The sequence below is a fragment of the Canis lupus genome, chromosome 8 (assembly GCF_011100685.1).
Source record: "Canis lupus familiaris isolate Mischka breed German Shepherd chromosome 8, alternate assembly UU_Cfam_GSD_1.0, whole genome shotgun sequence".
Lineage (NCBI taxonomy): Eukaryota > Metazoa > Chordata > Mammalia > Carnivora > Canidae > Canis > Canis lupus.
This window is the reverse complement of record NC_049229.1, coordinates 46,931,751-46,959,385: the sequence shown is the minus strand read 5'-3', so window position 1 is coordinate 46,959,385 and position 27,635 is coordinate 46,931,751. Positions and strand designations below refer to the sequence as shown.

At 39.0% G+C, this 27,635-nt stretch overlaps 1 protein-coding gene and 1 pseudogene across 15 annotated transcripts in view; one reads left to right on the top strand and one right to left on the bottom strand.

Annotated features, from left to right (window-relative positions):
• NUMB (NUMB endocytic adaptor protein) overlaps positions 1 to 27,635 on the top strand; it is a 162,616-nt gene that overhangs the window by 126,995 nt on the left and 7,986 nt on the right. For all 15 annotated transcript variants that reach the window (XM_038545196.1, XM_038545209.1, XM_038545205.1 and 12 more), the window contains 3 exons: positions 18,269 to 18,343; positions 21,424 to 21,564; positions 24,989 to 25,193. In XM_038545196.1, coding sequence (XP_038401124.1) covers positions 18,269 to 18,343; positions 21,424 to 21,564; positions 24,989 to 25,193 — 421 coding nt within the window. The remainder of the gene's footprint in view (positions 1 to 18,268; positions 18,344 to 21,423; positions 21,565 to 24,988; positions 25,194 to 27,635) is intronic.
• Positions 12,424 to 14,233, bottom strand: LOC102154976 (annotated as a pseudogene).

The window sequence follows — 27,635 nt, the reverse complement described above, 5'->3', positions numbered from 1 at the left end:
ATATTGTTAGTTTTAGGCATACAAGATAGTGATTTTCTAATTAATTATGAGACACTATGATAAGTGTTACTTACCATCTGTAACCATACAAAGTTTCTACAATATTATTAACTATTGAATAGGAAGTTTTTAATCCAGTATAGTTTTTCATAAATTTTGATACTTTCTTAGCCTTCATGTCTTGTATGGTTTAATGGTCCAAGATAAAGAGAACAACAGTTATCAAGAGGTGTTTCCAATCAAACCCATTTGCGTGATTGTAGGTAGACAGAAGGATTATTAGCACTGAATCTGAATTTATAAATCATGGCCAGGAGAACTGCTTCATCTCCTTCCTAAGTTGTTCCTTAACCTGAACAACCAGTCATTTCTCTATTCCTGCATCACCAGTTAATAGGAGTAGTGCTCAATAGTGAACAGATAAACCTGAATCTGTTACAGTACTGTGTTATTAGCCCATTGTAAGCTTAACACACATCTTAAAACAGAAGGAAAAAACCCTGACACTTTGAAATAACTTTGGATTTTACAGTACTGATAAACCTGAATCTGTTACAGTACTGTGTTATTAGCCCATTGTAAGCTTAACACACATCTTAAAACAGAAGGAAAAAACCCTGACACTTTGAAATAACTTTTCCCAAACTAGCTACATTAAATTGTTCACTGTTGTTAGGAGAGCCAAGAATGTACTCAGCTTTTTAGGAAGTACTGTATACAGCTTCATTAGTGTTTTTGGCCATACCAAGCAAATAACTTGATTAACCAAGTAATTATAATTACATGGCACTTAACATTTGAAAAAGATTTTATAATTTTAATATATTTGAGGAACTCCATGAGCTAAGTAGTCTATATTACCATTTTATCAGGAACTGACTGAATACAAAGATATGAAATGTTCTTAGGCTACCCTATTAGGTCTCTTTTTAAAGCCATCATATTAGAAAAACTCAGTTCAGTCTACTTCCTGTGAGTTCTTCTGTGTGTTTCCTTTAATACTCCTGCAAAATACTTTGTTTCTGGACTCCAAAGGCTTAGAGATTTTTTTTCCCGTACACCAATCAATTTTTTGCAACATCAGCTAGTTACCCAGCAATTTAACTCAATACTAACGCTGTCTGCCTGAAGATAGTGTCTGATCCCATGGGTTAAGGATTCAGTCCCATAAGACTGCTCCCACCCTACTTCAGATGCCAATCACAAGTAATAGGTCTCCAGATTACCTATAACTTCTGTCTGGTTTGGCTACAAATCAGAGGTTCCCACAACCCCCTCTTCAGGTTTAATTTGCTAGAGCAGCTCGCAGAATTTAAGGAAATATATTATTTATTAGATTATTTAAAAGATATAATAATGGAAACAGAAGAACAGCCAGACCAAGAGCTACATAGGGTGAGGTCTGGGAAGGTTCCAAGCACAGGAGCTTCTGTCCCTTGGAGATGGAGTATGACTCCTGGTGTAGTGTGTTTTCCAACCTGGAAGCTCTCTGAACCTTGGACAATTAGGGTTTTATGGAGACTTCCTCACATAGGCATGACCAATTCTTAATTCCATTTCTAGCTCCTCTCCCTCTCTGGAGGATGAGGTATGAGATGGAGCTAAAAATTCCAAGCTTCTAATGGCTTATTCTTTCTGGTAACCAGCCCTTTTATAGGAGCCTACTCAGAGTTACCTCTCAAGTGTTCTTATCACTAAGGAATTTACAAGGATTTTAGGAGCACTGTGTCAGGGTTGGAATCAAAGACCAAATACTAGAATAAGAGATGCTTTCAGTGCTCTTATCACTTGGGAAATTAGGAAACTACAAGGGTTTCAGAAGCTCTGTGCCCAGAACCAGGGGCAGAGACCAAAAAATACCTTCCATTATCTCACAGCTATTTGCTTATATTTACATAGAGCTTTATAGTTATGATATGCTTTGACCTACTTTCTAATCTGCTACTCACAACCACTCAGTGAATTAGGATAGTTCATGAAACTACATTTTACAGATGAATAAACAAGCTCGAAGAGGTCACCTAGTTTAGTACTAAAGGGCAGTGCCTACCCTGAAACCAAGGTTTTCTGAAAGTTGGTACAGAGTTTTCTCCTACTCCATATTTTATGGTCTGTCTTTCATAAATACACTAAATAGCTTATGGGCCTTAATGCTTCCCACAAATATGCTTTGTATGCCCTGTGCACCATTTATAAACTTGAATTAGTTGCCAAAATTTCAAACACTGGAAAGTTTTTGCATAAAAACTAGAATATCTATCTTAAGAATTGGAAGATCTGACAAAATGGAATGCTTTCTATGTGGCAACAGTGGCTTGAGCTAAGTAGCCACTGTACCTTTTGTTTGCCTGTTTGCCACAATCCCTGCAACTCCCTATCATGCTTAGAGTCAGCCTGCTTTACTCCTTTTGTTACCTGCTGTTAATCCTGTAGGCATTTGAGTTTCTAAACTCCTCCCTGGACTATTATGTCACTTTGAATTGGGGTGGGGGGCAGTTCTCACTGTATAAAAAATCACAAAAATATTACATCTGTTCTAGCAGATCCTGTTAATATACCACCAAACATATTTTTTCTCATGTTCTTATGGTTTTTCAATTGTTAACTGGCATAATTAGAAATTATTATATTTTGGAGAATACATGTTTTTTTTTTTATTTTTATTTATTTATGATAGTCACAGAGAGAGAGGCAGAGACATAGGCAGAGGGAGAAGCAGGCTCCATGCACCGGGAGCCCGATGTGGGACTCGATCCCAGGTCTCCAGGATCGCGCCCTGGGCCAAAGGCAGGTGCCAAACCACTGCGCCACCCAGGGATCCCGTGAATACATGGTTTTATGTTTTATTTTTTTAAAGATTTTATTTATTCATGAGAGACACAGAGAGAGAGAGAGAGGCAGAGACACAGGCAGAGGGAGAAGCAGGCTCCATGCAGGGAGCCCAATGTGGGACTCGATCCCGTGCTCTGGGATCATGCCCTGAGCCAAAGGCAGACACTCAACTGCTGAGCCACCCAGTCATCCTAACCATGGTTGAAAAGTAATATGTTGTTATGTTGTTTTTACCTAATTCTCAAGAATGAACATTGTGTGGTATTTATAACTACTCTTAAGTATGTATACTCAACATCTGCATTCTATTTTAGATTTCCCAGATTTTCTCCTCTATAACAAATCATACTTAATGCTTATCTTCATTCTGGATCATTTTCTTTAAAGTGAGGCAATGGGGGCAGCTGGGTGGCTCAGTTGGGTAAGCATCCAGGTGTTGATCTCAGCTCAGGTCTTGATCTCAGGGTCATGAATTCAGGCCCTACACTGGGCTCCATACTTGGTGTGGAGCCTACTTAAAAAAAAAAAAAAGAAAGAAAAAAAGTAAGGGACTATCTGCTGCCTCTTTCCTTATCTGCCTGTTTTTTAAATTCCTATGGCCTTTTCTCTATACATTTTACCTTTTTGTATGTTATTAGATATATCTTTTATGATTTGGGTTTTTTTCCCAAAAAAATGAATAATGAAGTATAATGAAGTGCATTATAACCTTTCTGAAGAAAAAAAGACAATCTCAAGAGTTATCAGAAGATTTCTAGTCATCCTTGGTTTCATTATTTCCTGTAACATGATCAACTAGCATGTGAAATGCATTGGTCACTGACCTTTTCTAGTTAAAAAAAATTCATTAACTTTTGGAGTTTTTTTAAATCTTTGTATTAATAAAAACACTGGTTCTAAGGGAGCCTGGGTGATGTAGTTGGTTAAGTAATCGACTCTTGGTTACAGCTCAGGGGTCGTGATCTTGGGGTCCTGAGATTGAACCCTGCATGGGGCTCCATGCTCAGTGCGGAGCCTGCTTGAGATTCTCTCCATCTCTCTCCCCCTCTGCCTCTCCTGCTCGTGTGCACATGCTCTCTCTCTTTCTCTCTCTCAAATCTTTAAAAAAGCAAAAAACACAGTGGTTCTTAAGCTCAAGTCATAGTGTCTAAGACATACTAGGGACTGTGCTTGGCTATCCAAATATAAAGATGAGCAAGACAGTCTTCACTTTTTTTTAGCTCATTTACTATCTCATTTTTAGATAACTATTTGACACCTCCTTTTTCCTTAAGCCCCCAGAATTCCTTACTCTGTTCTCTCTTTTGGCTGATGACCTTGCTTCCTACTTCACTGAAAAAATAGAATCAATCAGAAGAAAATTCTTGCATGTGCCACCACCACATCTACTCACCTCCCTACTCTGTGCCCATATACTCTATTTTCCCTCCTATCCAAGGGATTAACTGTGCTCCCAGATGAGGCTAACTCCTCCACTAGATTCTTATTATTCTAGCTTTTACTTATTCAAGCAGTGCTCCCCACACTCTTCCATATCAGTTTTTCTTTCTGTAGTGGATCAAAACAAATCTTCATTAAAAAAAAAAAAAGTTTCTTCTTGGTGCCTTCAGTTTCTGCTCTCCTTTTCTCCCTTAAACCTATTTAATCAGGCTTTTACCCTCCCCACTCTACTGAAGCTGTTCTTAGCAAGTTTTCTTCTGTATTGGTATTCCAAGATCCTACCTACCAACATACCTGACCTATTAGCAGATTTGTCATAGTCTGTTCCTCCCCTGCTGTAAAACACTGTTCATTTGGAGTTCAGGGATCATGATCTTGGCTTTTCCTCGTGTTGCTGCCTACTTCCCAGTCTGTGGACTCTTCTCTACCTATACCTGTCCCTTGATAATCTCTTCCAGTGTCATAGATTTAAATACCATCTCTATGCTGATGACTGAAACTTGTATCTTCAGACATCTCCTCTGAACTCCATAGTGTTATTTCCATCATAGAAGCAGTATAACATAGGGGTTAAGGGCACTAGGGACTCAGGTGCTTGCATTTAATCTTGGTTTGGCCACCTACTAGCTTTGTGACCTTTGGAAAGGTTTTTGACTATTCTCTTAAAACTCTTAACTATTTAACCCTTTTAACTATTCTGTACCTCAGTTTCCCCATCTATAAAAAAAGGATAATACTAATTCCAACCTCATGTGATTGCTATGAAGATTAAATAATAAATATAAGCAAAGTTTACAAAACAGCCTGCTGCAGTGGCTAAGTATTAGGTATTGTTATCACCATCATCATCATCATCATTAAACAGTACACCAGGCAACTCACACATCACAAAGGAAATTCCAGGACGCCTGGGTGGCTCATGGGATGCCTGGGTGGCTCAGCGGTTAAGAGCCTGTCTTCAGCCCAGGGAATGATCCCGGGGTCCTGGGATCGAGTCCCACGTCAGGCTCTCTGCAGGGAGCCTGTTTCTCCCTCTGCCTGTGTCTCTGCCTCTCTCTGTCTCTCATGAATAAATAAATAAAAATCTTAAAAAAAAGAAAAGAAATTCCTAATCTGTCCCTCCCAAACTCTTCCCCATCTCAGTATACAGCAACTCTATACCTATGCTCTAGTCAAAAATCTAAGATCTAATCTTGACTCCTTTCTTTCTGTTATACCCTATATCCATTCCATCAAGAGTTCCTGTCTCACTACCGCCACACTGCTACCCTGGCCCAGGCCATCTTCTCTCATCCGAGTCATTGCAGCAATGTTCTACTTCCCCTGCTTTCATTGTTGTCCTCCCTACCATCTGTTCTCAGGATATCAGTCTGAGTGATCTTTTTAAGACAGAGGGCTGATTGTGTTTCTCCACTGCTCCAGATCCTCCAGTAGCTTCCTGCCTTACTCATAATAAAAGCCAAAGTCTTTTGGCCTTATAGGCCATTTGTACATTAATTCTCTCTGTCCCTTTTCCTATCTTCTCCTATTCTTGCTTCCTTAGTTTCAGCCACACTAGCCTCCTTGAGCACACCTGGTATGCTTCTGTCTCAGGACCTTTGCACTTGCTATAACTTCTAGTTTGGAGCACACATCATCTAGATATATGTATGGCTCACTTTTTCATCTCTTTCCATTCTTTGTTCAAAAGCCCCCTTCTTAGTGGGGCATTCACTGAGAATTCATTACCTTGTAATAGCAAGGCACACCATGTTGTTGCCTGTTAGTGTGTCATTACTCTGTAATGACTGGGCTATTTCTGTGTATAGATGTGACAGAAAGACTGACTAGTGATTCTTTACACATTGGATATACTTGAATTTCATTTTGGTTTGTAGAGAAAGAACTTTGCACAATAGAATGGCAAATCACTGTTGTTCAGAAAGAGTAGTTCTGTCACTCCTGCCCAAATTGGTCTGTTTGCTGCAGTTACTTCTTAACATTTTGTAGTTATGCCATATTATGTTTCCCATGTGTCTTTATAGCATTTCTTTGCTTAACAGCTGCTTCACCTTTTTGCTCTTATCTTCATATGCCCAGTACAATTATCTTGCTCTCAAATATCACTTCTATTTGTTGATTAATTGCACATTTTTATTTCATGGTGATCTTGGAGATCTTTGGAGTTAGAACTTTGGAGTTAGCACTGAGATCTAAGTTGCAATTTATTTTATTTTTTTATTAATTTCTTAATTAATTAATTTTTAGGAAGGGGAGGGAGAGAGAGAATCTTAAGCACATCACAGAGCCTGATGCAGGGCTTGATCTCACAACCTTGAGATCATGACCTGACCAGAAATTAAGGGTCAGATGCTTAACTGACTGAGCCATCCAGGCACCCCTGAGTTGCAGTTTAAAACAATAGATAGTGGGACACCTGGATCGCTCAGTGGTTGAGTGTCTGCCTTCGGCTGAAGAGTGTGATTCGGGATCTGGGATTGAGTCCTACATGGGGCTCCCTGTGGGGAGCCTGCTTCTCCCTCTGCCTGTGTCTCTGCCTCTGTGTGTGTGTGTGACTTTCATGAATAAATAAATAAATCTTTAAAAAATAAAACAATAGATAACATATAGCCACATTTGTTTAAAAAGAAAAGGAAAGAGAAAGATTGATTCAGGGACATAATTCTAAATGAGTCTACTATTTCAATATAATGAATTGTCTTTCCAAAAAGATTTCATTAGTGATCACTTTCCAGGAATTAGAAGATTTACGTGAGAGATTGGCAAACTATGGCCCACTGTTTTTGTAAATAAACCTTTATTGGAACAAAGCTATGTCTATTTGTTTTTATGTTGTCTGTAGCTATTGTGCTACGATGGCAGAGTTGAGTAGTTGTGACATAGACTCTATAACCTACAAAGCTGTAAATATTTGACATCTGATCCCTCATAGAAAAAGTTTGCCAGGGACACCTGGGTGGCTCAGTGGTTGAGTGTCTGCCTTCGACTCAGGGCGTGATCCTGGAGTCCTGGGATCGAGTCCCGCATCGAGCTCCCTGCATGGAGCCTGCTTCTCCCTCTGCCTGTGTGTCTCTGCCTCTCTGCCTGTGTGTCTCTGCCTCTCTCTGTGTGTCTCTCATGAATAAATAAATAAAATCTTAACAAAAAAGAAAAAGACAAAGTTTGCCAATCTCTGATTTAAACAGTTTAAAAACAGGACGCCTGGGTGGCTCAGCGGTTGAGTGTCTGCCTTTGGCTCAGGGCGTGATCCTGGAATCCTGGGATCAAGTCCTGCATCAGGCTCCCTCCAGGGAGTCTGCTTCTTCCTCTGCATGTGTCTCTGCCTCTCTCTGTCTCTCATGAATAAATAATCTTTTTAAAAATAAACAGTTTAAAAACTTATTTCTCCAACGGTAAATCTGAAGTACTTCCCTGGATAATACCAATATGTAAAATAGAAGAGCATCTGTAAGGATCTGCCTACCAAGAATATCACTAACATGTGATCATAATCCTTTTTCTTTTTTTGAATGGGATCTACTTAAAAAACCTTCTGGGAAAAAAAAAAAAAAAAAAAAAAACCTTCTGGGGATAGGTAAGTAGGTAGATAACAGTTCTTTATTGTAATTAGTTATTTCAATTGCCTTTTATTGTGAGTACCTCAAATACTTAGGAGAAAGTGATCTTTCAAGTCTACTGAACTGAACCTACTATTTCTCTGTCATTTTTGCAAGCATTTTGTGTTTCTTCACTGGCGTTTTCATTTGAAGATTACCTGTGCATTCCTCTTACTTGCAGTAAAGGTTTCCTAATTCAGTAATTTGTAATAGATTCACTACCTACTCACATTTTCTCCAGTGTCGGAGCCTGTTTAATTTATATATTGGTTTATATCTGCTCATAATAAAAGATGTTTATGGCAAATGTTAATTTTAAAATTCTAAGTTGGATATATAGAGTTGAGTGGTTACTAGCTCAATTATACTTGACGCTTGTCATCTTTCACTCATAGGTTAGCCTGATCCTTCTCACATTTTACCAGTTTAAATTTGAAGTTACTGAAGTCCTTTCCATGTTAAACCCATGCTCTTTTCTTGGAGAATAAACAATTTTCTTTTTGTTGTAAAACTGTTTTTCATAATTGACTAGTCATTGTGAATAGTGAAACTGTTTTTAAAATTGAAAGTATTGGAACAAATGATGAAATAATTCTTCATATCTCACATCTACAGTACCCTAGCTACTACATTTTTATTAGTTTCTGAAGTAATATGTAGTCTTTTTTGGTAAAGGGGTGTTTGTGTTACTAATTTGTACCTAAATTCTATATTTCATACTTACTCTGGGTTATCTTTGTATTTTAGTCTTTCTGTTAGCTAACTTTGACCTTATTTCCTAGGATATTGGCTTAAATAAATTGTTTTAAGGCAAACAAAAGCAAAAATTTTTATCATTTTCTGAAAAGTGCTTAGGAATCTTAGTTTATATAAGTAGAATGGAAGACTGTAAAGTGCACAAATACTACAGGAGCATTGCTACTATAGAATTTGTATGATGAAGTCTGAACTTAAATTCAGCTACAGGTATCTTTAAGTGTTAATATCTCAATACCTGACTGAAGTAACTATATTGTGGCAGACTGTCATGACATCCAAGAATCAGTACCCAAAGTAGGAACAAATGCAAGAAGGATTCATATTATCTGTTTTCTTCCCCTATTTAGAAAATCAAAGGTGATGAAATATGACAAATACAATGCCTTGGTGATACATTAGTACCACACCATAAAATTTGTTACATACCTCAAAAAGCAGAGATGTTTTTGTAACAGTATAATTGGGCCAAAAAACTGTTATATTTTGCTATATAGAGTAAGGAGACTAAATGAGGAACAATCCTATTCAGAAAAACCTTTGAAGAGCACCTGGCTGGCTCAGTCATTGGGGTTTGTGACTCTTGATCTCGGGGTCATGAGTTGAGCCCCACATTAGCTGTAGGGATTACTTAAATAAAAACTTCTTTAAATCAATCAGTCAAGTAATCTTTGATATTTTTTTTTTTCTACTGACAGTCTCCCAACCTAGAAGCAGTCCTGTCTGTTGCCTCAGAAGCTAAACACTGCAGGCAATAATTGCACAATGAGTGGATTGATAAAGATGTACATTTCAATTCCTTACACAGAATTTTCAGTGCCATTTGGCAGTCTGTTTCACTGATCAACTGTCTCCCATTCCCTATGATAGATATTTAGCAAATTTATTTTTTCAGGAAATATTTCTTAAACTCTTATGCTGTGCCGAGCATTGTTCTAAGCTCCAAGGCTACAGCAGTGAATAATAAAGATGGAAAAACCCCTGCCCTCATGAAGCTTACCTTCTATCAAAATACAAAATGCTACAGAAGAGTTGATTAAATATGGGTTTTAACTGTTGGTAGTGAGGTAACTGCAGTCCCAATTTGTCTGAAACAGTCCCAGTATAACACTTGTTTCTGGGTTTAATAGTGCCCCCGTCCACTTTCAAAAGGGCTCCAGGGGTATTATGCTGAGTGAAGTAAGTCAGTCGGAGAAGGACAAACATTATATGTTCTCATTCATTTGGGGAATATAAATAATAGTGAAAGGGAATATAAGGGAAGGGAGAAGAAATGTGTGGGAAATATCAGAAAGGGAGACAGAACGTAAAGACTGCTAACTCTGGGAAACGAACTAGGGGTGGTAGAAGGGGAGGAGGGCGGGGGGTGGGAGTGAATGGGTGACGGGCACTGGGGGTTATTCTGTATGTTAGTAAATTGAACACCAATAAAAAATAAATTAAAAAAAAAAGGGCTCCAGTTTGGACAGTAAATTATATAATCACCCTAGTTCTAAATCTTCTACGTGTATCAATTTATTTCATTCTCATAATAATCCCATGAGGTGGGATCCCTGGGTGGCGCAGCGGTTTGGCGCCTGCCTTTGACCCAGGGCGCGATCCTGGAGACCCAGGATCGAATCCCACATCGGGCTCCCGGTGCATGGAGCCTGCTTCTCCCTCTGCCTGTGTCTCTGCCTCTCTCTCTCTCTCTGTGACTATCATAAATAAATAAATAAAATTAAAAAAAAAATCCCATGAGGTATGTGAAATTAACATCATTATATAGGTATAGATATTGAAGCATAGAGAAATAATTTGCCCTTGGTTATACAAGTAAGTGACAGAACCAGAATTCAAACCCATACAGTAGCCTGGTTCCAGAGTTTATGCTCTGAGTTACTATGCTCTGCTGCTATACTGCTATTAGAAGTCTTTATCATCATATGGTTTCACTCATACAGAGAATATAAGAAATAGTGAAAGGGATTATAAAGGAAAGGAGGGGAACTGAGTGAGAAAAATTAGGGAGACAAACCATGAGAGACTCCTAACTCTGGGAAAGGAACAAAGGGTTGCAGAAGAGGAGGTGGGCAGGGGGTTGGGGTAAGTGGGTGACCACTGAGGAGGGCGCTTGATGGGATGAGCACTGGGTGTTATACTATGTGTCGGCAAATCAAACTTCAATAAAAACAAAAACAAAGAAGTCTTTACCATCTCATTCTGCAAAGTAAAGCAAGCAATCTCCTCTCCTTCACAGATAAAATTTATGGCTCTCCAGAGTGAACTTCCTCGACTTGCCAATATCTTCTTTACTAATCTATCTTCATTTTATTCACCTTTACTCCATCATCCACTTCATGGAAGGGACATCTTGTCTTCCTGTCTAAAACTTGTATTGTAGCTCCGTCCTATCCCATCCCACCTCCTAGAGGACTTGGTCTTTCTTGGGCTTTCAGTGTCCATCTTTCCACTGGCTTTTCTCATTCATCATATGTACATGATCTGTAGTTGTTGAAAGTGTGTATCTTTCAAGAAGCTTCACTGTTGAGAGAAGTTCTCTGAGGTTACTAATGATGATAAGTGGCTACCAATTACTTATTACCCTCTTTTAATTTCAAGTACTTATGTATCTCTGATCCTTTTACCAATCCTACACATACTTTACAGATGAAGAAATGGAAGCTCAGAGGGCTCCATAATTTGCTTAGCTTATGAATAATGAATAGTGGCACTGATCTTATACCAAAGACCATTCTGTTTCTAGTATATCATGCTAGTTTATCCTAATCCTTAAAGATCTCCTTTGATCCTCTGCCTGTCCTTCATTGCCCTATAGCTCTCCTTCTTTTTGTAGAAAAACATATTTGTTACCATATTTTTTCACTAGTGACTTATTAAATACACAGTCCCCCTTTCAATGTTAGATCTTAACATTTCCATCAGTTTGAAAGAAAGCAAATTCGTGACCATGAAGTAGTAGCAGGTCTCGAAATGCTAACCCGAGACTTAGTATATTCTCATATCTTCATTGTTATTGAGGAGGTAATGGGACAATATGAGCACATTTATTCCTAAAGTTCCTGAAATGGGATCCCTGGGTGGCGCAGCGGTTTAGCGCCTGCCTTTGGCCCAGGGCACGATCCTGGAGACCTAGGATCGAATCCCACGTCGGGCTCCCGGTGCATGGAGCCTGCTTCTCCCTCTGCCTGTGTCTCTGCCTCTCTCTTTCTCTCTGTGTGACTATCATAAATAAATAAAAATAAAAAAATAAAAATAAAAAATAAAGTTCCTGAAATGACCTGCATATTCTTTAATATTCAGCTGTACTAAACAGGTTTTTTTCAAAGACTATGTGAAGAAGTTATCACTGCATCTCATTTTGAATAGTACTTTCTGCTTCATTTTCAACACCAATAGGATATGGTGCATGTCCTAAAAGAAACTGTTCCCATTTGAGAATATATTCTTTTGATGCCCAGTAAAGAGTCTCAAGAGAAACCAGCTTTGGTGGTGGAGTTGGGTGAATCTGGGTCTGTAAAGACTTCTCTGTTGCTTTTGTATCTTTTTTTTTTTTTTTTTTGCTTTTGTATCTTTTAAAAGACTAAAGTTCCTTTTATTTATTTATTTTTAAGATTTTACTTATTTATTCATGAGTGACACAGAGAAAGAGGCAGAGACATAGGCAAAGGGAGAAGTAGGCTTCCCGTAGGAAGTCTAATGCGGGACTCAATCCCTGAACCCCGGGATCATGACCTGAGCCAAAGGCAGATGTTCAACCACCGAGCCACCCAGGTGCCCTCTTAAGTTTCCTTTTAAAAGCAGTCTGTTTATTGGATGAGCAGAAAAGAAAGATATGCTTGTGGCAACCAGAAAGTTTTAAGGTCTTTCAAGTTGTATAAAATGGACCTGCAGAAACGTTTAAGTGTTCTCAGGATGCAAAGTTGGCACTGAAATGTGATATCAAACCAGTTGCAAAAAGTGTACAGCAGCCATCTCTTGAGGTCAAACCTGGTACCCAGATATGCAAGAAAGCTTCAGGACACGTAGCTTGTTGGCCTTGTCCCGTATCGTCGCATAATCTGATCATGTGTGAATTTCACAAAAGATTCATATTGTTCTGCTAGTTTGATATTGAGGATTTGCTCATACTCCTCCCGAATTTTATCTGTAGTCTTTTAAGAGACGCTCACATATTATTCCAACTTGTCGGAGGGTAAAGGTGGGCTGGTCCTTCTTCATCCAGGAGGAACCTGGAGAACTAGGTGCTGTGAATGCTGAGGAATGAGGCTGACTTTATGAAGTACAAGCTTCACTCTGATTAAGCACAACTTCTAAGTGTCTCCACCTCTGATGACGACTATATTCTTGTTTTATGTTCTGAAAGATTTGTTCCGGGGTCGGAAGGCGCCGCTCGCTGTCGGGCGGGGCGGGCTGCAGCAGAGCCAGCGGCGGGGTCTGCGTCCGGGGGCCTGAGGCCCGGAGTGGGGCCCGGCAGCGGGGCACAGCGCCGCCGCTTCGGGGAACCCGGGCTCAGCAGCGCCGCCTCGAACTCCATGGGCTGCTTCAACGTCGCCCTGCACGACAAGCATATCTTTCTTTTCTGCTCTTCCAATAAACAGCTGTGCCCTATTGTGATAGATTTTTCCAAACAAAAATACCTGGAGCAGCAGTTTAGTAAAATATGCCCTCAGTGGCACTCAATAAAAGCAGTCTCAACTACTTGCATCTGAGATGCCTTTTCTTTGTTTTCATCTACAAGTTTATTCTCCATTTGTTGAAGTAACAATCTTTGTGATACTATTTCTTCATGTCTTAAAAAGGTGAATTTCTTGAAGTTATCTTTAGTCAAAGCTGCCTTATAAACTTTCTGGATTTGAGAGTCTGGACCAATACAAATAAAGATCAAGTGAAGTGCAGTGCATATGACTCTTGGGGTTGTGGATTTGAGCCCCGCGTTGGGTGTAGAGATTACTTAAAAATAAAATCTTTAAAAAAAAAAAAGATCAAGTGAAATGCTTTGAAGGTTGAAGGCAAATCATCTGACTGGGTACAAAAGCCAAAAGTGACTGGCTGTCCGAGCCCCACTCACACCTCTTCTGTGAAGATACCCACTACTGTGTCGATACTGGGTCCCAGCACCTAATTTTTGACATTTTTTTTTCAACTTTTATTTATTTTTTTTTTTTTTAAATTTTTATTTATTTATGAGAGTCACACAGAGAGAGAGAGAGAGAGAGAGGCAGAGACATAGGCAGAGGGAGAAGCAGGCTCCATGCACCGGGAGCCCGACGTGGGATTCGATCCCGGGTCTCCAGGATCGCGCCCTGGGCCAAAGGCAGGCGCTAAACCACTGCGCCACCCAGGGATCCCTTTTTTCAACTTTTAAATTGTGTTTTATTGAAGTATGGCTGACACTCAGTGTTACATTAGTTTTAGGTGTACAGTGTACAACACAATGGTTCAAGAAGTATCTATGTTATACTATGCTCACCATAAATGTAGCTACCATCTGTTACTACACTGTTACAGTACCATTGACTCTATTCCCTTTGCTGCACCTTTTACCCTTGTGACTCATTCATTCCATAACTGAAAGCTTTCATCATCTCCCACTCCCCTTCACTCATTTGGTCTATTCCCCCACCCTTTTCTCCTTTGTCAATCATCAGTTTGTACTCTGTATTTATGGATCTGTTTCTGTTGTTTGTTTTGTTTTTTAAATTCTACATATAAGTGAAATCATGCAGTATTTGTCTTTCTCTATCTGACTTATTTCACTTTCTCTATCTGACTTATTTCACTTAGCGTAATACCCTGTAGGTCCATCCATGTTGTCACAAATGACAAGATCTCATTCTTTTTTATGGCTGGGTAATATTACATTGTGTGTGTGTGTGCTTCTCACCTCTTCTTTATCTGTTCATCTATTGATGGATTGTTGGGGTGCTTCTGCATTTTGGCTATTATAATTAATGCTTCAAAAACATAGGGGTGCATATATCTTTTTGAATTAGTGTTTTCGTTTTCTTTGGGTAAATAACCAGTAGTGGAATTGGTAGATCATATGGTTGTTCTATTTTTAATTTTTTGAGGAACTCTCAGGCACCCCTCTCATTGTGGTTTTGATTTGCATCTCCCTGATAATTTAGTGATGTGGAGCATCTTTTCATGTATCTTTTGACCACCTGTTTGTCTTCTTTGGAAAAGTGTCTATTCAGGTCCTCAGCTCATTTCTAATCAGATTATGTTGGGTGTTGGGTTGTGTAAATTCTTTTCTGTATTTTGGATATTACCTCCTTCTCAGATACATCATTTGCAAATATTTCTCCCATTTAGTAGGTTGCCTTTTTTCATTTTGTTGGTGGTTTCCTTTGCTGTGCAAAAGCTTAGGAAAGCTTTTTTAAAGAGGGTATTTAATATTCATAGACTCTTCTTGTCTTCTACTTTTCAACTCATCCTACTCTGACTTCCACTTCTGTATTAGTCAGGACCTCCAGAGAAACAGAACCACCATCTGTTTCTCTCTCTCTTTATGCGTATACACACACACATGTATATGTATATATTTAGATATCTGTCAATACATATGGAAAGGAGGGACTTAAGAATTGGCTCATGCGATTATTGGGGCTGGCAAGTCTGAAATCTCTAGAGACTTGAGGCAGAATTTCTTCTCAGGGAAACCTGTTTTTTTTTTTTTTTTTTTTTAAAGATTTTATTTATTTATTCATGATAGTCACAGAGAGAGAGAGAGGCAGAGAGACACAGGCAGAGGGAGAAGCAGGCTCCATGCACCGGGAGCCTGATGTGGGATTCGATCCCGGGTCTCCAGGATCGCGCCCTGGGCCAAAGGCAGGCGCCAAACCGCTGCGCCACCCAGGGATCCCTCAGGGAAACCTGTTTTTAACCCTTAATGTCTTCAACTGATTGGACGAAGCCTACCCATGATATCAAGGTAATCTCCTTTACCTAAACTCAACTGATTGTAAATGTTAATCACATCTACAAAATATGTTCAAAGCAATATCTAGACTACTCTTTGATAACAAACAACTGTGCAATCGTAGCCTAGCCAATTTGTCACATATAATTAACCATTACAAGTACCTTTGTCACTCTACCACATCTTCTTGGCTGCTAAATCCAATAGACACTTTTCACATCTTTTCTTGCTTGATAACTTTGCAACATTTGACATTTTGGACTCCCCACTATTTTTTGAAATCCTTTCCCTTAGTTTCAGTAGCCTTAGTGTCTCTTTTTCTGTCCTTCTGGTTATTCCTTTTATGATATTTCAAAGACTCATCTTCTCTCAGTTATTTATTGATTTTCTTTCCTGTCCTTGGCCCTCTTATTATTCCCAGGATTGGTATTTTCCAAAACTAAAATTCCATCTTAGAGTTCTCTACAGATCTATGTATCCAGTTGCCTGTTATATATCCCCTGAATATTGCATAGGCATCCCAAACTTGGCTTGTCTAAAATGGAAATCCTATTCTTCCCCACTCACACTTGCTTTTGCATCTCTTCTGTTCTTAGTGTGTGGTACTGTCTTTACCTAATTACCCAAGTCAGGAACCTGAGAGTCATCTTCCAACTTTTCCCTTTTATTTTCCATTTAAAACTTTCTCATCTCTGAGCACTGGGTGTTATACTCTATGTTGGCAAACTGAATTTAAATAGAATATTTTTTTAATATAAATAAATAATAACTTTCTCACCTCTATCCCTGTCTCAATGAAGAGAGCTTAATCCTCATTTTTTGTCATCTGGAATCTATTATGGTCTTTCTGCCTCCCGTCAGTCTCTTTCCAACCCATCTACACTACTGCCACAGTGATATTTTAAAAATGCATTTAAAAATTCAGTCAGCAGGGATCCCTGGGTGGCGCAGCGGTTTGGCGCCTGCCTTTGGCCCAGGGCGCGATCCTGGAGACCCGGGATCGAATCCCACGTCGGGCTCCCGGTGCATGGAGCCTGCTTCTCCCTCTGCCTATGTCTCTGCCCCTCTCTCTCTCTCTCTCTCTCTCTCTCTCTCTCTGTATGACTATCATAAATAAATAAAAATTAAAAAAAAAAATTCAGTCAGCAAAAAAAAAAAAAATTCAGTCAGTAGCTCCTAATTACCCACAGAATTAAGACAGAATTCTTCAGCAAGCACACAAGGCCCTCCATGACTAGGCCTTTCCTACTCTCCCACTGCTCCTTGCTCACCCATCCCACTCTCAAGGCATACTGAAGTATTTATAGAGTCCAGACTTGTCACATTGTTTGCTTGTTTTCTTCCATGTTCTGTGCTGCTGCTGCTGCCTATCATATCCACTACTTCTGTCACTTCCCTGCATCCCTACCCCTACCTCATGCATCTAGAAAAATTATTTCAGTATCTACTTTGATCTTTTCCTTCGAATAACCTTCCCGATTCCACAAATAGATGTGACCATGCCTTCTTTCTGACATCATTATACACTGTTTTCAGCTCTACTATAACACTTACTACTGTCTTATTTATTTTTTATCTAAGTGTCACCTTTCAGTGGACTGTCAACTCTTAAGTATTTCTACTGCCTGGCATGTAATAGGCTCTTATCAGATACCTAGTTACGGTGGAGATGATGATGTTCATTTAAATAAGGCCATGCCTTCCATATGGAGGAGCACAGGGCTTAGACACATACAGAGGAGAATGGTAGATATTTCTTTATCCTCTTCTGCCTTTCTCTAGAGGCTGCTGTTCCAATTTTACTACCAGATTCCTTTTGGTTTCTACTTTTTATGATCTGATACCTGTTCTTAGCCTTTATTTTGCCTTCATTTTATTTTGCTTGTATCCTTGGAGCAATTGAAGAGACAGGAAGCTGTTAAATTACCATTACAGAGTCCCACTGTCCAATTTTCATTCCATAACAGGAGAAGTCATATATTAGCTTGTTCCCACATGATTCTTGTGTGCCGAAAGAAGTCTTTTTCAGCCAGTAGAAATAATTCATGTAATAATATTAGTATTTTTTTAATCCTATGTTCCCCAAAATGTCTCCATGCATTTAATATCAAATTAAAAACTAAACTAGCTCTGTGTTAATCCTAAGAGAAGAAATCATGGTCTTTAAAGATTATTAAAGGAATAATGAAGACTTCTTGGGTGTTTAACATGAAAATTTCAGGTGACTAAGGGTTCTGCTATACACATTGGAGTCAAAGGATAGGCCAGCATCTCAATTAGGCCTATGTATTACTTTCTACTGTAAATAAATTTGTAGAAGCTACTTGTGGTGTAACTCCTTATGTATTTAATATTTATCTGACTCTTGGTTTTCTTGGTTAATTTTTTAAAGGGGTGAAGAATCTACTTATGAATGCTTTGCCCTTTGTGGAATGTGATATCTTGGTTTTGAGTCCACCTGTCCCTTCCCTTTTACTTAATTTTATCTTATTGTTTGCATTGTGTTTCTAAAATAATGGCTTTGGCTTGTTTTTTCCTGAATGTTTCTGCAGTTTGGTTTGAGTATCTGGCTTTGGGTACCCCTCCTGAACTTGGACTCCATCTGTACTTGTGACTTTTGGAAGGCAGAAGTCAGTGTTTTCTATAGAAGATGACATTTTTTTTTTAATATTATATATGTGTGTCTCCCCCTTCCTTTTTTTTGCTTTCTCTTTAAAAGACTGGAAAAAAAGCAGTTAAGGCAGTCCTGTGGGTATCAGCAGATGGACTCAGAGTTGTGGATGAAAAAACTAAGGTAAACATTTTATAAGCTTAAATATTACTGCTCATGTTTGTTTGTTTTATCCCTAATGATCAAATATAATGTTGCTAAGCTGCTGTAGTTATTCTGTAGCCTTTCACTTTGTCCAATCTTCTGAGATACTAGTGTTTAGGAAATAAATTTAGTTATTCATTTACCTTATGAAAAATAGAATTCTCTCAACATTTTTATTCTAAATGACAGCATGTTTAGTGTAGTAAGCATTTGCATTTAATGTTAAGATTTTATTCTTACACATTTTAAGAAAATGTTTATCCCCCACAAAGTTGATGTAAAACATGATGGGCCTTTTATAAAGTTAAAAAAACAAAAAACAATATCACATCTGAAATTTCTTTTTGTTCCTTGATAAAGGGAACTATGTTCTTAGAAAGTGGTATTTGAAATTATTAACCTGCTGTTTAACTAAAAACAATTTAAGGGAAATCTTAAGGGCTAGTAAATGGTTCATCTAGTTTTACTTAGAATCTACACAGTGCTCACTTCAGCAGCACATATACTTAGAACCTATACGATATCTCATATCATAGATGGCATTTTGCATTTTAAAGAAAGTTATCCTGTGTGCCTAAAGACAGAGACATAGACTCTGACCTTAGAGAGCATCAAGTGTTATATAAACACATTTAATTAATAATTAAAATTTCCTAAGAGACCTAAAGCCTGGAGAAATCTTAACAAGAAGGCAATTTTTCAAAAAAATTCATATGTCACTGAAAGGAGGAGAGAGTCTGGCAGGTAGGTAAAGAGCAGTTTTGATGGGTAACTTATCTGATAAATTTTAAGTGACTTATTTTATTTTATTATTTTATTTTATTTTATTTTATTTTATTTTATTTTATTTTATTTTTTGTATAAATTTATTTTTTATTGGTGTTCAATTTGCCAACATATAGAATAACACCCAGTGCTCATCCCATTAAGTGCCCCCCTCAGTGTCCGTCACCCAGTCACCCCCCGCCCCCCACCCACCTCCCTTTCTACCCATCCCTGTTCGTTTCCCAGAGTGAGGAGTCTCTCATGTTCTGTCTCCCTTTCTGATATTTCCCACTCATTTTTTCTCCTTTCCCCTTTATTCCCTTTCACTATTTTTTATATTCCCCAAATGTATGAGACCATATAATGTTTGTCCTTCTCTTTTTTTTTTTTTTAATTTTTTTTTAAGATTTTATTATTTATTTATTCATGAGAGACACAGAGAGAGAGAGAGAGAGAGGCAGAGACACAGGCAGAGGGAGAAGCAGGCTCCATGCAGGGAGCCCGATGTGGGACTCGATCCCGGGACTCCAGGATCACATCCTGGGCTGAAGGCGGCGCTAAACCGTTGAGCCACCCAGGCTGCCCCTGTTTGTCCTTCTCGATTGACTTATTTCACTCAGCATAATACCCTGCAGTTCCATCCATGTTGAAACAAATGGTGGGTATTTGTCGTTTCTAATGGCTGAGTAATATTCCATTGTGTACATAGACCACATCTTCTTTATCTATTCATCTTTCGATGGACACCGAAGCTCCTTCCACACTTTGGCTATTGTGGACATTGCTGCTGGAAACATCGGGGTGCAGGTGTCCCGGTGTTTCACTGCATCTGTATCTTTGGGGTAAATCCCCAGCAGTGCAATTGCTGGGTCGTAGGGCAGGTCTATTTTTAACTCTTTGAGGAACCTCCACACAGTTTTCCAGAGAGGCTGCACCAATTCACATTCCCACCATTTTTTTTTTCATTTTAAGTGACTTAATATAGTTGTGTTAGTTCTTTTGACCTTCTATCTAAGGCCCTTTTTTTTTTAAGTTCAAGATGTGGTAGTCTTAAATGTACATCATCATCATCATCATTATTATTATTACTACTACTACTACTATTATTGGAAACAGTGAGCATTTAGCTTGGCGTTAAGAACTTGCATAGTTTTCTTTAGTGTTTTGGATGAAATGTGTTGTACTTGGAGGCTGTTTTGTTTTGTACCAGTTCAAAAGTCATGTTGCCCCCTGGTGGCTACTTATAGCATTGGTACTAATTAGCTTGGTTCTTTCCACATTTTGTGACAATAGTAATTGGTGACTTCTCACCCTTAGGCCCACCATGAATGGAAAAGAAATTTTGCAATGTATATAATCTATAAAGGGCTCATATTTAGAATATATAAAGAACTCCTACATATCAATAAGAAAAATGACAGACAATTCTAAAGACTTGAAGGATCATTTTGCTAAAGAGGAAATTCACAGTAACCAAGATTATGCAAAATAAAATCATAATGAGCCTCCAGAATTGCAAAATTTTAAAAATTAGCTAGTTTGTGGAGCAACAGAAATTCTCATAGTGATGCTTTATAAAAGCCATTTTGTTTGATTGTTTTAGCACTTAAAGTCCCACCTCAGTATCTAGGGATTCTTGGCTGTTGGAATATCACATAAAAGAGTCTCAGAGCCTCAAGACTTTAAAAACCATATTGTGGGAGCACCTGGTGGCTCAGTCAGTTAGGCAGCTACCTTTCAGCTCAGGTCATGACCCCAGGGTTCCCTGCTCAGTGGGTAGTCTGTTTCTCCCTGTCCCTCTGCCCCTCCCCCCCATGCACACGCACATTCTCTCAAATAAATAAAATCCTTAAAATAAATAAATAATGAGAAACATTTTGTGTAATGTTTATACTGTGAATATACATTGCCTTTCAGTAAATATATAAAAAAAGTCACACTCACAATTAAATAATCAGTAAGTTAATATAAGTTACATGGGAATTGGATGAAATATATTGATTTACATATACTATCAAATTGAACATGGAATGTACTATGATAAAAAATAGTAAAAATCAGCAAGCATGTATTTTAGAACATGAAGTAAGAGAGGCATCTAGGCAATGTGCCCCTTGGGATCTCTCCTACATCAGATTCTTAGTATACAGACTACTAGCCTCAGATCTAGTTATTTCATAGTCTCAATGCATTAGTTTTAGAGACTATATTGTGAAGTGAACATCCTGTGTTTATTCTGAGAAATTTGAATAACCTTGTAAATCCTCTATTCCTTTGTGCTTCCCTTTTTCTAGGACCTCATAGTTGACCAGACAATAGAAAAAGTTTCTTTCTGTGCCCCAGATAGGAACTTTGATAGAGCCTTCTCTTACATATGTCGTGATGGCACTACTCGGCGCTGGATCTGTCATTGCTTCATGGCTGTCAAGGACACGGTGAGTCCACAGTGTAGATTTCATCATAACTAACCTCAGCTAGCCAAACTCCCCCTGGGTTGGCTCAGCCAAGCAGTTTCCACTACATTTTTTTTTTTTTTTTTTTACAGCACTTGGAAAGTGCCTAAACGAGCCTGCTTTCATTCCTTTTATTCAGGTAATTCACACTCTTGGTGTGACCCTGCAGCTCAGAGAGCAAGGTGATTAGCTGAGATCCAGGGTCATTAAAAAAAATAAAAGTGCTCTGGTGAGGGTGGCTGCTAAACTTTACTTGAAACTTTTCATTGTTAGAACTATTTTCAAGGGAGGCCTGGGTGGCTCCGTGGTTGGCTTTGCCTTTGGCTCAGGGTGTGATCCTGGAGTCCTGGGATCGAGTCCCACATCGGGCTCCCTGCATGGAGCCTGCTTCTCCCTCTGCCTGTGTCTCTGCCTCTCTCTCTGTGTGTGTCTCTCATGAATAAATAAATAAAATCTTTAAAAAATATGTATTTTCAAGATGCTTATGTATATTTGTTTGCCAATGCATCTGGGTAAAAGATATTGACATTAAAGGTGCTTATAAATATATTTGCAGAGGAATTCTACAAATGAAAGAACTGAGTTGGAATATATTTTTCAGTTAATTGAAAAATAGAAATACTGGAGTGCCTGGCTGGCTGAGTCTGTGGAACATGCAATTCTTGGGGTCATGAATTCAAGCCCCATTTTGGGGGTAGAGATTACTTTAAAAAAAAAAAATTCTAAATTATGGTACAATGAAGTATGCCAGAAATTATTGCATAGTAGAAATTTTTGTTTAGAAATAGGGAACAAGTAGAGGCACCTGGATGGCTCAATTGGTTAAGCATCTGCCTTCAGCTCTGGTCATTATCCTGGGATCAAGCCCTTAGGCTTCCTGTCCGGGGGGGCAGTCTGCTTCTCCCTTTGTTCCTCCCCCAACAGGCTTACTCTCTTAAATAAATAAATCTTTTTTAAAAAAGAGAGAGAATAGTTAACCTATCATCTTTCATGTAAATTACCCAAAATTCTGACATAAAAGACAAGTCTCTCAGATGGTGATGATCTTAACTATAGAAGAACATGAGTGTGTAACTGTAATTACTGAGTTTTTTGAAGTCCAGGTAGAGTAAGGCAGGATAGTCATACCTGAAGGCTACAATAAACTTAAAAACTCTTGCCTGGGTTTATCTGAAAGGGAAGTAGTGGCTATACTCTAAAATTCACCAAAATGTTAATCAAAGCTCTTTGAAGACAGTGGTATAAACTGTTAAGAGTCCAGGACCTGACACAGATCTGGGTTTCAGGCCTGGTTCTGGTTCTTACTAACTGTGTGATTTGGGACAAATTAGTTAACAATCCTTTTTTTTTTTTTTTTTTTTTTAAGATTTTATTTATTTATTCATGAGAGACACAGGCAGAGGGAGAAGCAGGCTCCATGCCGGGAGCCCGATGCAGGACTTGATCCCTTGATCCCAGAACTTCAGAATCACGCCCTGAGCCTGAGTGGAAGGCAGACACTCAACCGCTGAGCCACTCAGGCCACCCAGGTGTCTCTAATTAACATTCTTTAGGCCTTAGTTTCCACTTCCATAAAATGGAGATAATAGTTGTGAAGACTAAATTGGGGACACTTCAGAGTTTTTAAAAAATTCAGGGGGTCTCAGCTGGGGTTTGGGAAGGATCTGTTGTCAAGAACTTCTGCCCTAGGCCTAGGAAAAATAATAAACTTCTTTGGGCGTAGCTCTGTTCTTGTAGTAAAGCTGTACAAATGCAGACAGGTTCTAAAACTTCAGTACTCCCTCCTAGTTCATGCTTCAGTGCCCTACCCTTAATAGCATCCTCCTAAGAAGTCAGAAACTCATGTGGATGAATAAAAATAACTCTGTCAGTTTTTAAACAGGCAGTTATGTGAAATCTTACAGTTTACATTCAAGTGACAAAAGTCATTTCAGACATTACTTCCTATGCTATCTGATATTGGTATATGAAATTCAGGGAAGTTAACTCGCTCAGATCCATATGTAGGAGCAGCTGTCTACATGGTGTGATTTTGAAAATTCCACAAAGGGCTCCCTGTTCTCAAATATCTCTTCTCACTGTTAGTGATGCCAACAGTTACTATACCATCTCTCACTGTTTTTAATTTCACAATTAGGGATAGGGTTTAAAATACAGATAACCCTGGTAAAAATAACCCTTTGAGTTTATTAAATTTACTTCTGGTTATCCAGCGTATCTTTAAAACAATATTTAGTTTCTATAAGCTCTTGTCCCCTCCCACGCACAAACAAATAATTTTTATCGGTTTAATTCCTTTATAAATAGGAGTGTGGGAAAAAAACCTGCTTTAACTTTTCCCCATGTGTGGTTGAGAGGGAATGTTGGGGTAAGAGAGAACTAGAAGATAGGGAGGGGAAAGGGGAAAAGCATCAAAGCGATGAGGGCCTAGAATGGGGAAGGAGCCTTAGGGAGGGGAGCATTTAGAAAAGGGAGACTGAGAAAGCTAAGCTTTCCTTTTTATAATTCCTGTGTCATCTCTGGGGTGTATTTAGTTATCCACAGTTTTAAGTTTGCATCTTTTGTTCCTAGATATGTTAACATTTTTTAGGCTCCTAAAACTTGCCCTGCCTTTCCAGGAGTTTCTTAGAAATGCTTGATACTTATTATCACTGTTCCCCTAAATGGCAAATGCAGGATTTATGTCAAGATTTAGGGCTTCAGGGCAGCCCGGGAGCCCAGGTGGCTCAGCGGTTTAGTGCCGCCTTTGGCCCAGGGTGTGATCCTGGAGTCCTGGGATCGAGTTCCGCATCAGGCTCCCTGCATGGAGCCTTCTTCTCCCTCTGCCTGTGTCTCTGCCTCTCTCTGTGTGTGTCTCTCATGAATAAATAAAATATTTTTTTTAAAAGGTTGGGGGACACCTGGGTGGCTCAATGGTTGAGCACCTGCCTTCGGCTCAGGGCGTGATCCTGGAGTCCCGGAATCAAGTCCCACATCGGGCTCCCTGCATGGAACCTGCTTCTTCTCCCTCTGCCTGTGTCTCTGCCTCTCTCTGTGTGTCATTCATGAATAAATAAATAAAATCTTAAAAAAAAAAAAAAAAAAAAGACTTAGGGCTTCAGACTTTGAGTAGTGTTTTCTAAGCTGATGGCCAGAACTAACATGAGGGATACAGGGAGCCTAACTAATCAGAAGGTCTCAGTGGTTGCTCGTAAAAGCACAGTGCCACTACAGTAAAGTGCCCTAAGCATAACTTAAGAGAACTTATTCATTTAATTTGCCATATTGATACACTAAATTATAATTTTAAGCTGGGGTTCCCAACATTTTGCCTTATATAAAAACAGACTTATTTGTGGTCCAAGCTTTTTGTACTTGATGGTACTATAACTCTAAAAAATTTTTTTCAACCTTCTGTTATGTGTAGGGTGAAAGATTGAGTCATGCAGTAGGCTGTGCTTTTGCGGCCTGTTTAGAACGGAAGCAGAAACGGGAGAAGGAATGTGGAGTGACTGCTACTTTTGATGCCAGTCGGACCACTTTTACAAGAGAAGGATCATTCCGTGTCACAACAGCCACCGAGCAAGCAGAAAGAGAGGAGATTATGAAACAAATCCAAGATGCCAAGAAAGGTATGGTCTCTTCTGCTACAACTTGTGTTTATTTAAGCCATTTTCCCCAGCAGGTTAATATTTGGAAGCTCACAGGGGTAAGCTTTCTCACAGAGAGAACTCTTAGCAATATATGAAGACCTTCAGAACAAAGCTAAAAACCTAAACAGAGCCTTTCCTTTAGAGTGGCATGTTTTATGGCTTCCAGAGTGTTTACCCTTTCCATTACTGGAAGCTGTCTGGGAAGGCTGAGAATGCAGTTGAAGAAGCTGCAAAGACATTATTACCCCCCATGTTTAAAAACATTGGGGAAATCTACATCCTGAAACAGCTTTCTAATTCTGATGCATCTGATCTCTGTGAGAAGCAAATGCTACCAAAGAATTACAGTATCAAAGGGAGAAATACATTCCAGCTGCAGGCTGCAGAGGGCCCACCACCGATGGTGATGCTGGGTACAAATACGGGCAGAGATTTCATAGTGACACCTTTCTTATTGGATAATTACTGTGTTTTAGTGCTTTCATGGAAAAAGTCCATAGATGGGACTTTTTTGGGGAAGCTTAACCCTTCTTTTTCCCATAGCCATGTTAACTGTAATGTGTGGTTTTGTAGAGTGTGAATTTTTTGCAGGTATACATGGCAGCATAGCAGAAATGCCTGTGCAAGCATTCAAGTTACTCAGGAGTCTGTTGTCCAAAGTTGGGTCTGAGTGTATTGTAGAACTAAGTGATAGGGCTTAGGGAAAATGCTTCACATTCTTGTGTCCAGCTAGAGTTGAAACCAACAAGGAATGTTTTGGAATTAAACAGTTCAGTTTAAATATACATTAATAAAATCTTGGTCATTTTATACTATATCCTTTTAGTTCTAAACCAGCCATTTTAGAGAACACCATTAATCTACTACTGACCCAAACAACTCTAATTCTTAAGCCAAAACAAAGATACCTACTTTATTTGAAATAAATTCTTGATTGTGATTTTTAAAAATTTCTTTTAAATATTTGCACCAGAATACCAAAGATAAATGTGCTACTTTTATCAGAAAACTTAATACGTATAGCTATTAGTGTGCTTCAGTGGTTTTTCAGACTGGAAGCATATTCTTTAATACCACCAAATAATACTCTTTGCTACAAATAGCAACTGCCAAAGTGGTTGAATTCTGACATCTAGAGGATTATGAGCAGAGATGGGTAGAGATTTACTATAATCAGAATGGGACTCAGCTGGTGTTCATGTGGAAATAGTTTTGTATTTAGGTGTAATCTAACTTAAAATGTTACTTCTACATGCTTTTATTCAAATGAGCCACAAATGCACGTTGTTTGTGATTTAAAGACATGAACAGAAACCTCACAGAGGAAGACATAGACATGGCCAACACGCACATGAGAAAATGCTCTACATCACTTGCCATCAGGGAAATACAAATCAAAACCACAATGAGATACCACCTCACGCCAGTGAGAATGGGGAAAATTAACAAGGCAGGAAACCACAAATGTTGGAGAGGATGCGGAGAAAAGGGAACCCTCTTACACTGTTGGTGGGAATGTGAATGGTGCAGCCACTCTGGAAAACTGTGTGGAGGTTCCTCAAAGAGTCAAAAATAGACCTGCCCTACGACCCAGCAATTGCACTATTGGGGATTTACCCCAAAGATACAGATGCAGTGAAACGCCGGGACACTTGCATCCCGATGTTTCTAGCAGCAATGTCCACAATAGCCAAACTGTGGAAGGAGCCTCGGTGTCCATCGAAAGATGAATAGATAAAGAAGATGTGGTCTATGTATACAATGGAATATTACTCAGCCATTAGAAATGACAAATACGGGATCCCTGGGTGGCGCAGCGGTTTGGCGCCTGCCTTTGGCCCAGGGCGCGATCCTGGAGACCCGGGATTGAATCCCACGTCAGGCTCCCGGTGCATGGAGCCTGCTTCTCCCTCTGCCTGTGTCTCTGCCTCTCTCTCTCTCTCTGTGACTATCATAAGTAAATAAAAAAAAAAAAAAAGACAAATACCCACCATTTGCTTCGACGTGGATGGAACTGCAGGGTATTATGCTGAGTGAAATAAGTCAATCGGAGAAGGACAAACATTATATGGTCTCATTCATTTGGGGAATATAAAGTAAAAGGGAATAGAGGGGAAGGGAGAAGAAATGGGTAGGAAATATCAGAAAGGGAGACAGAACATGAAGACTCCTAACTCTGGGAAACGAACTAAGGGTGGTGGAAGGGGGGGAGTGGGGGTGACTGGGTGGCGGGCACTGAGGGGGGGACTTGACGGGATGAGCACTGGGTGTTATTCTGTATGTTGGCAAATTGAACACCAATAAAAAATAAATTTATTATTAAAAAAATAATAAATAAAAAATAAAGACTGCTTTATAACATTCTTCAACATCTAACCTAACTTATACTTGTTTGGACCTTTCTGACTCTGTCACTCCCAA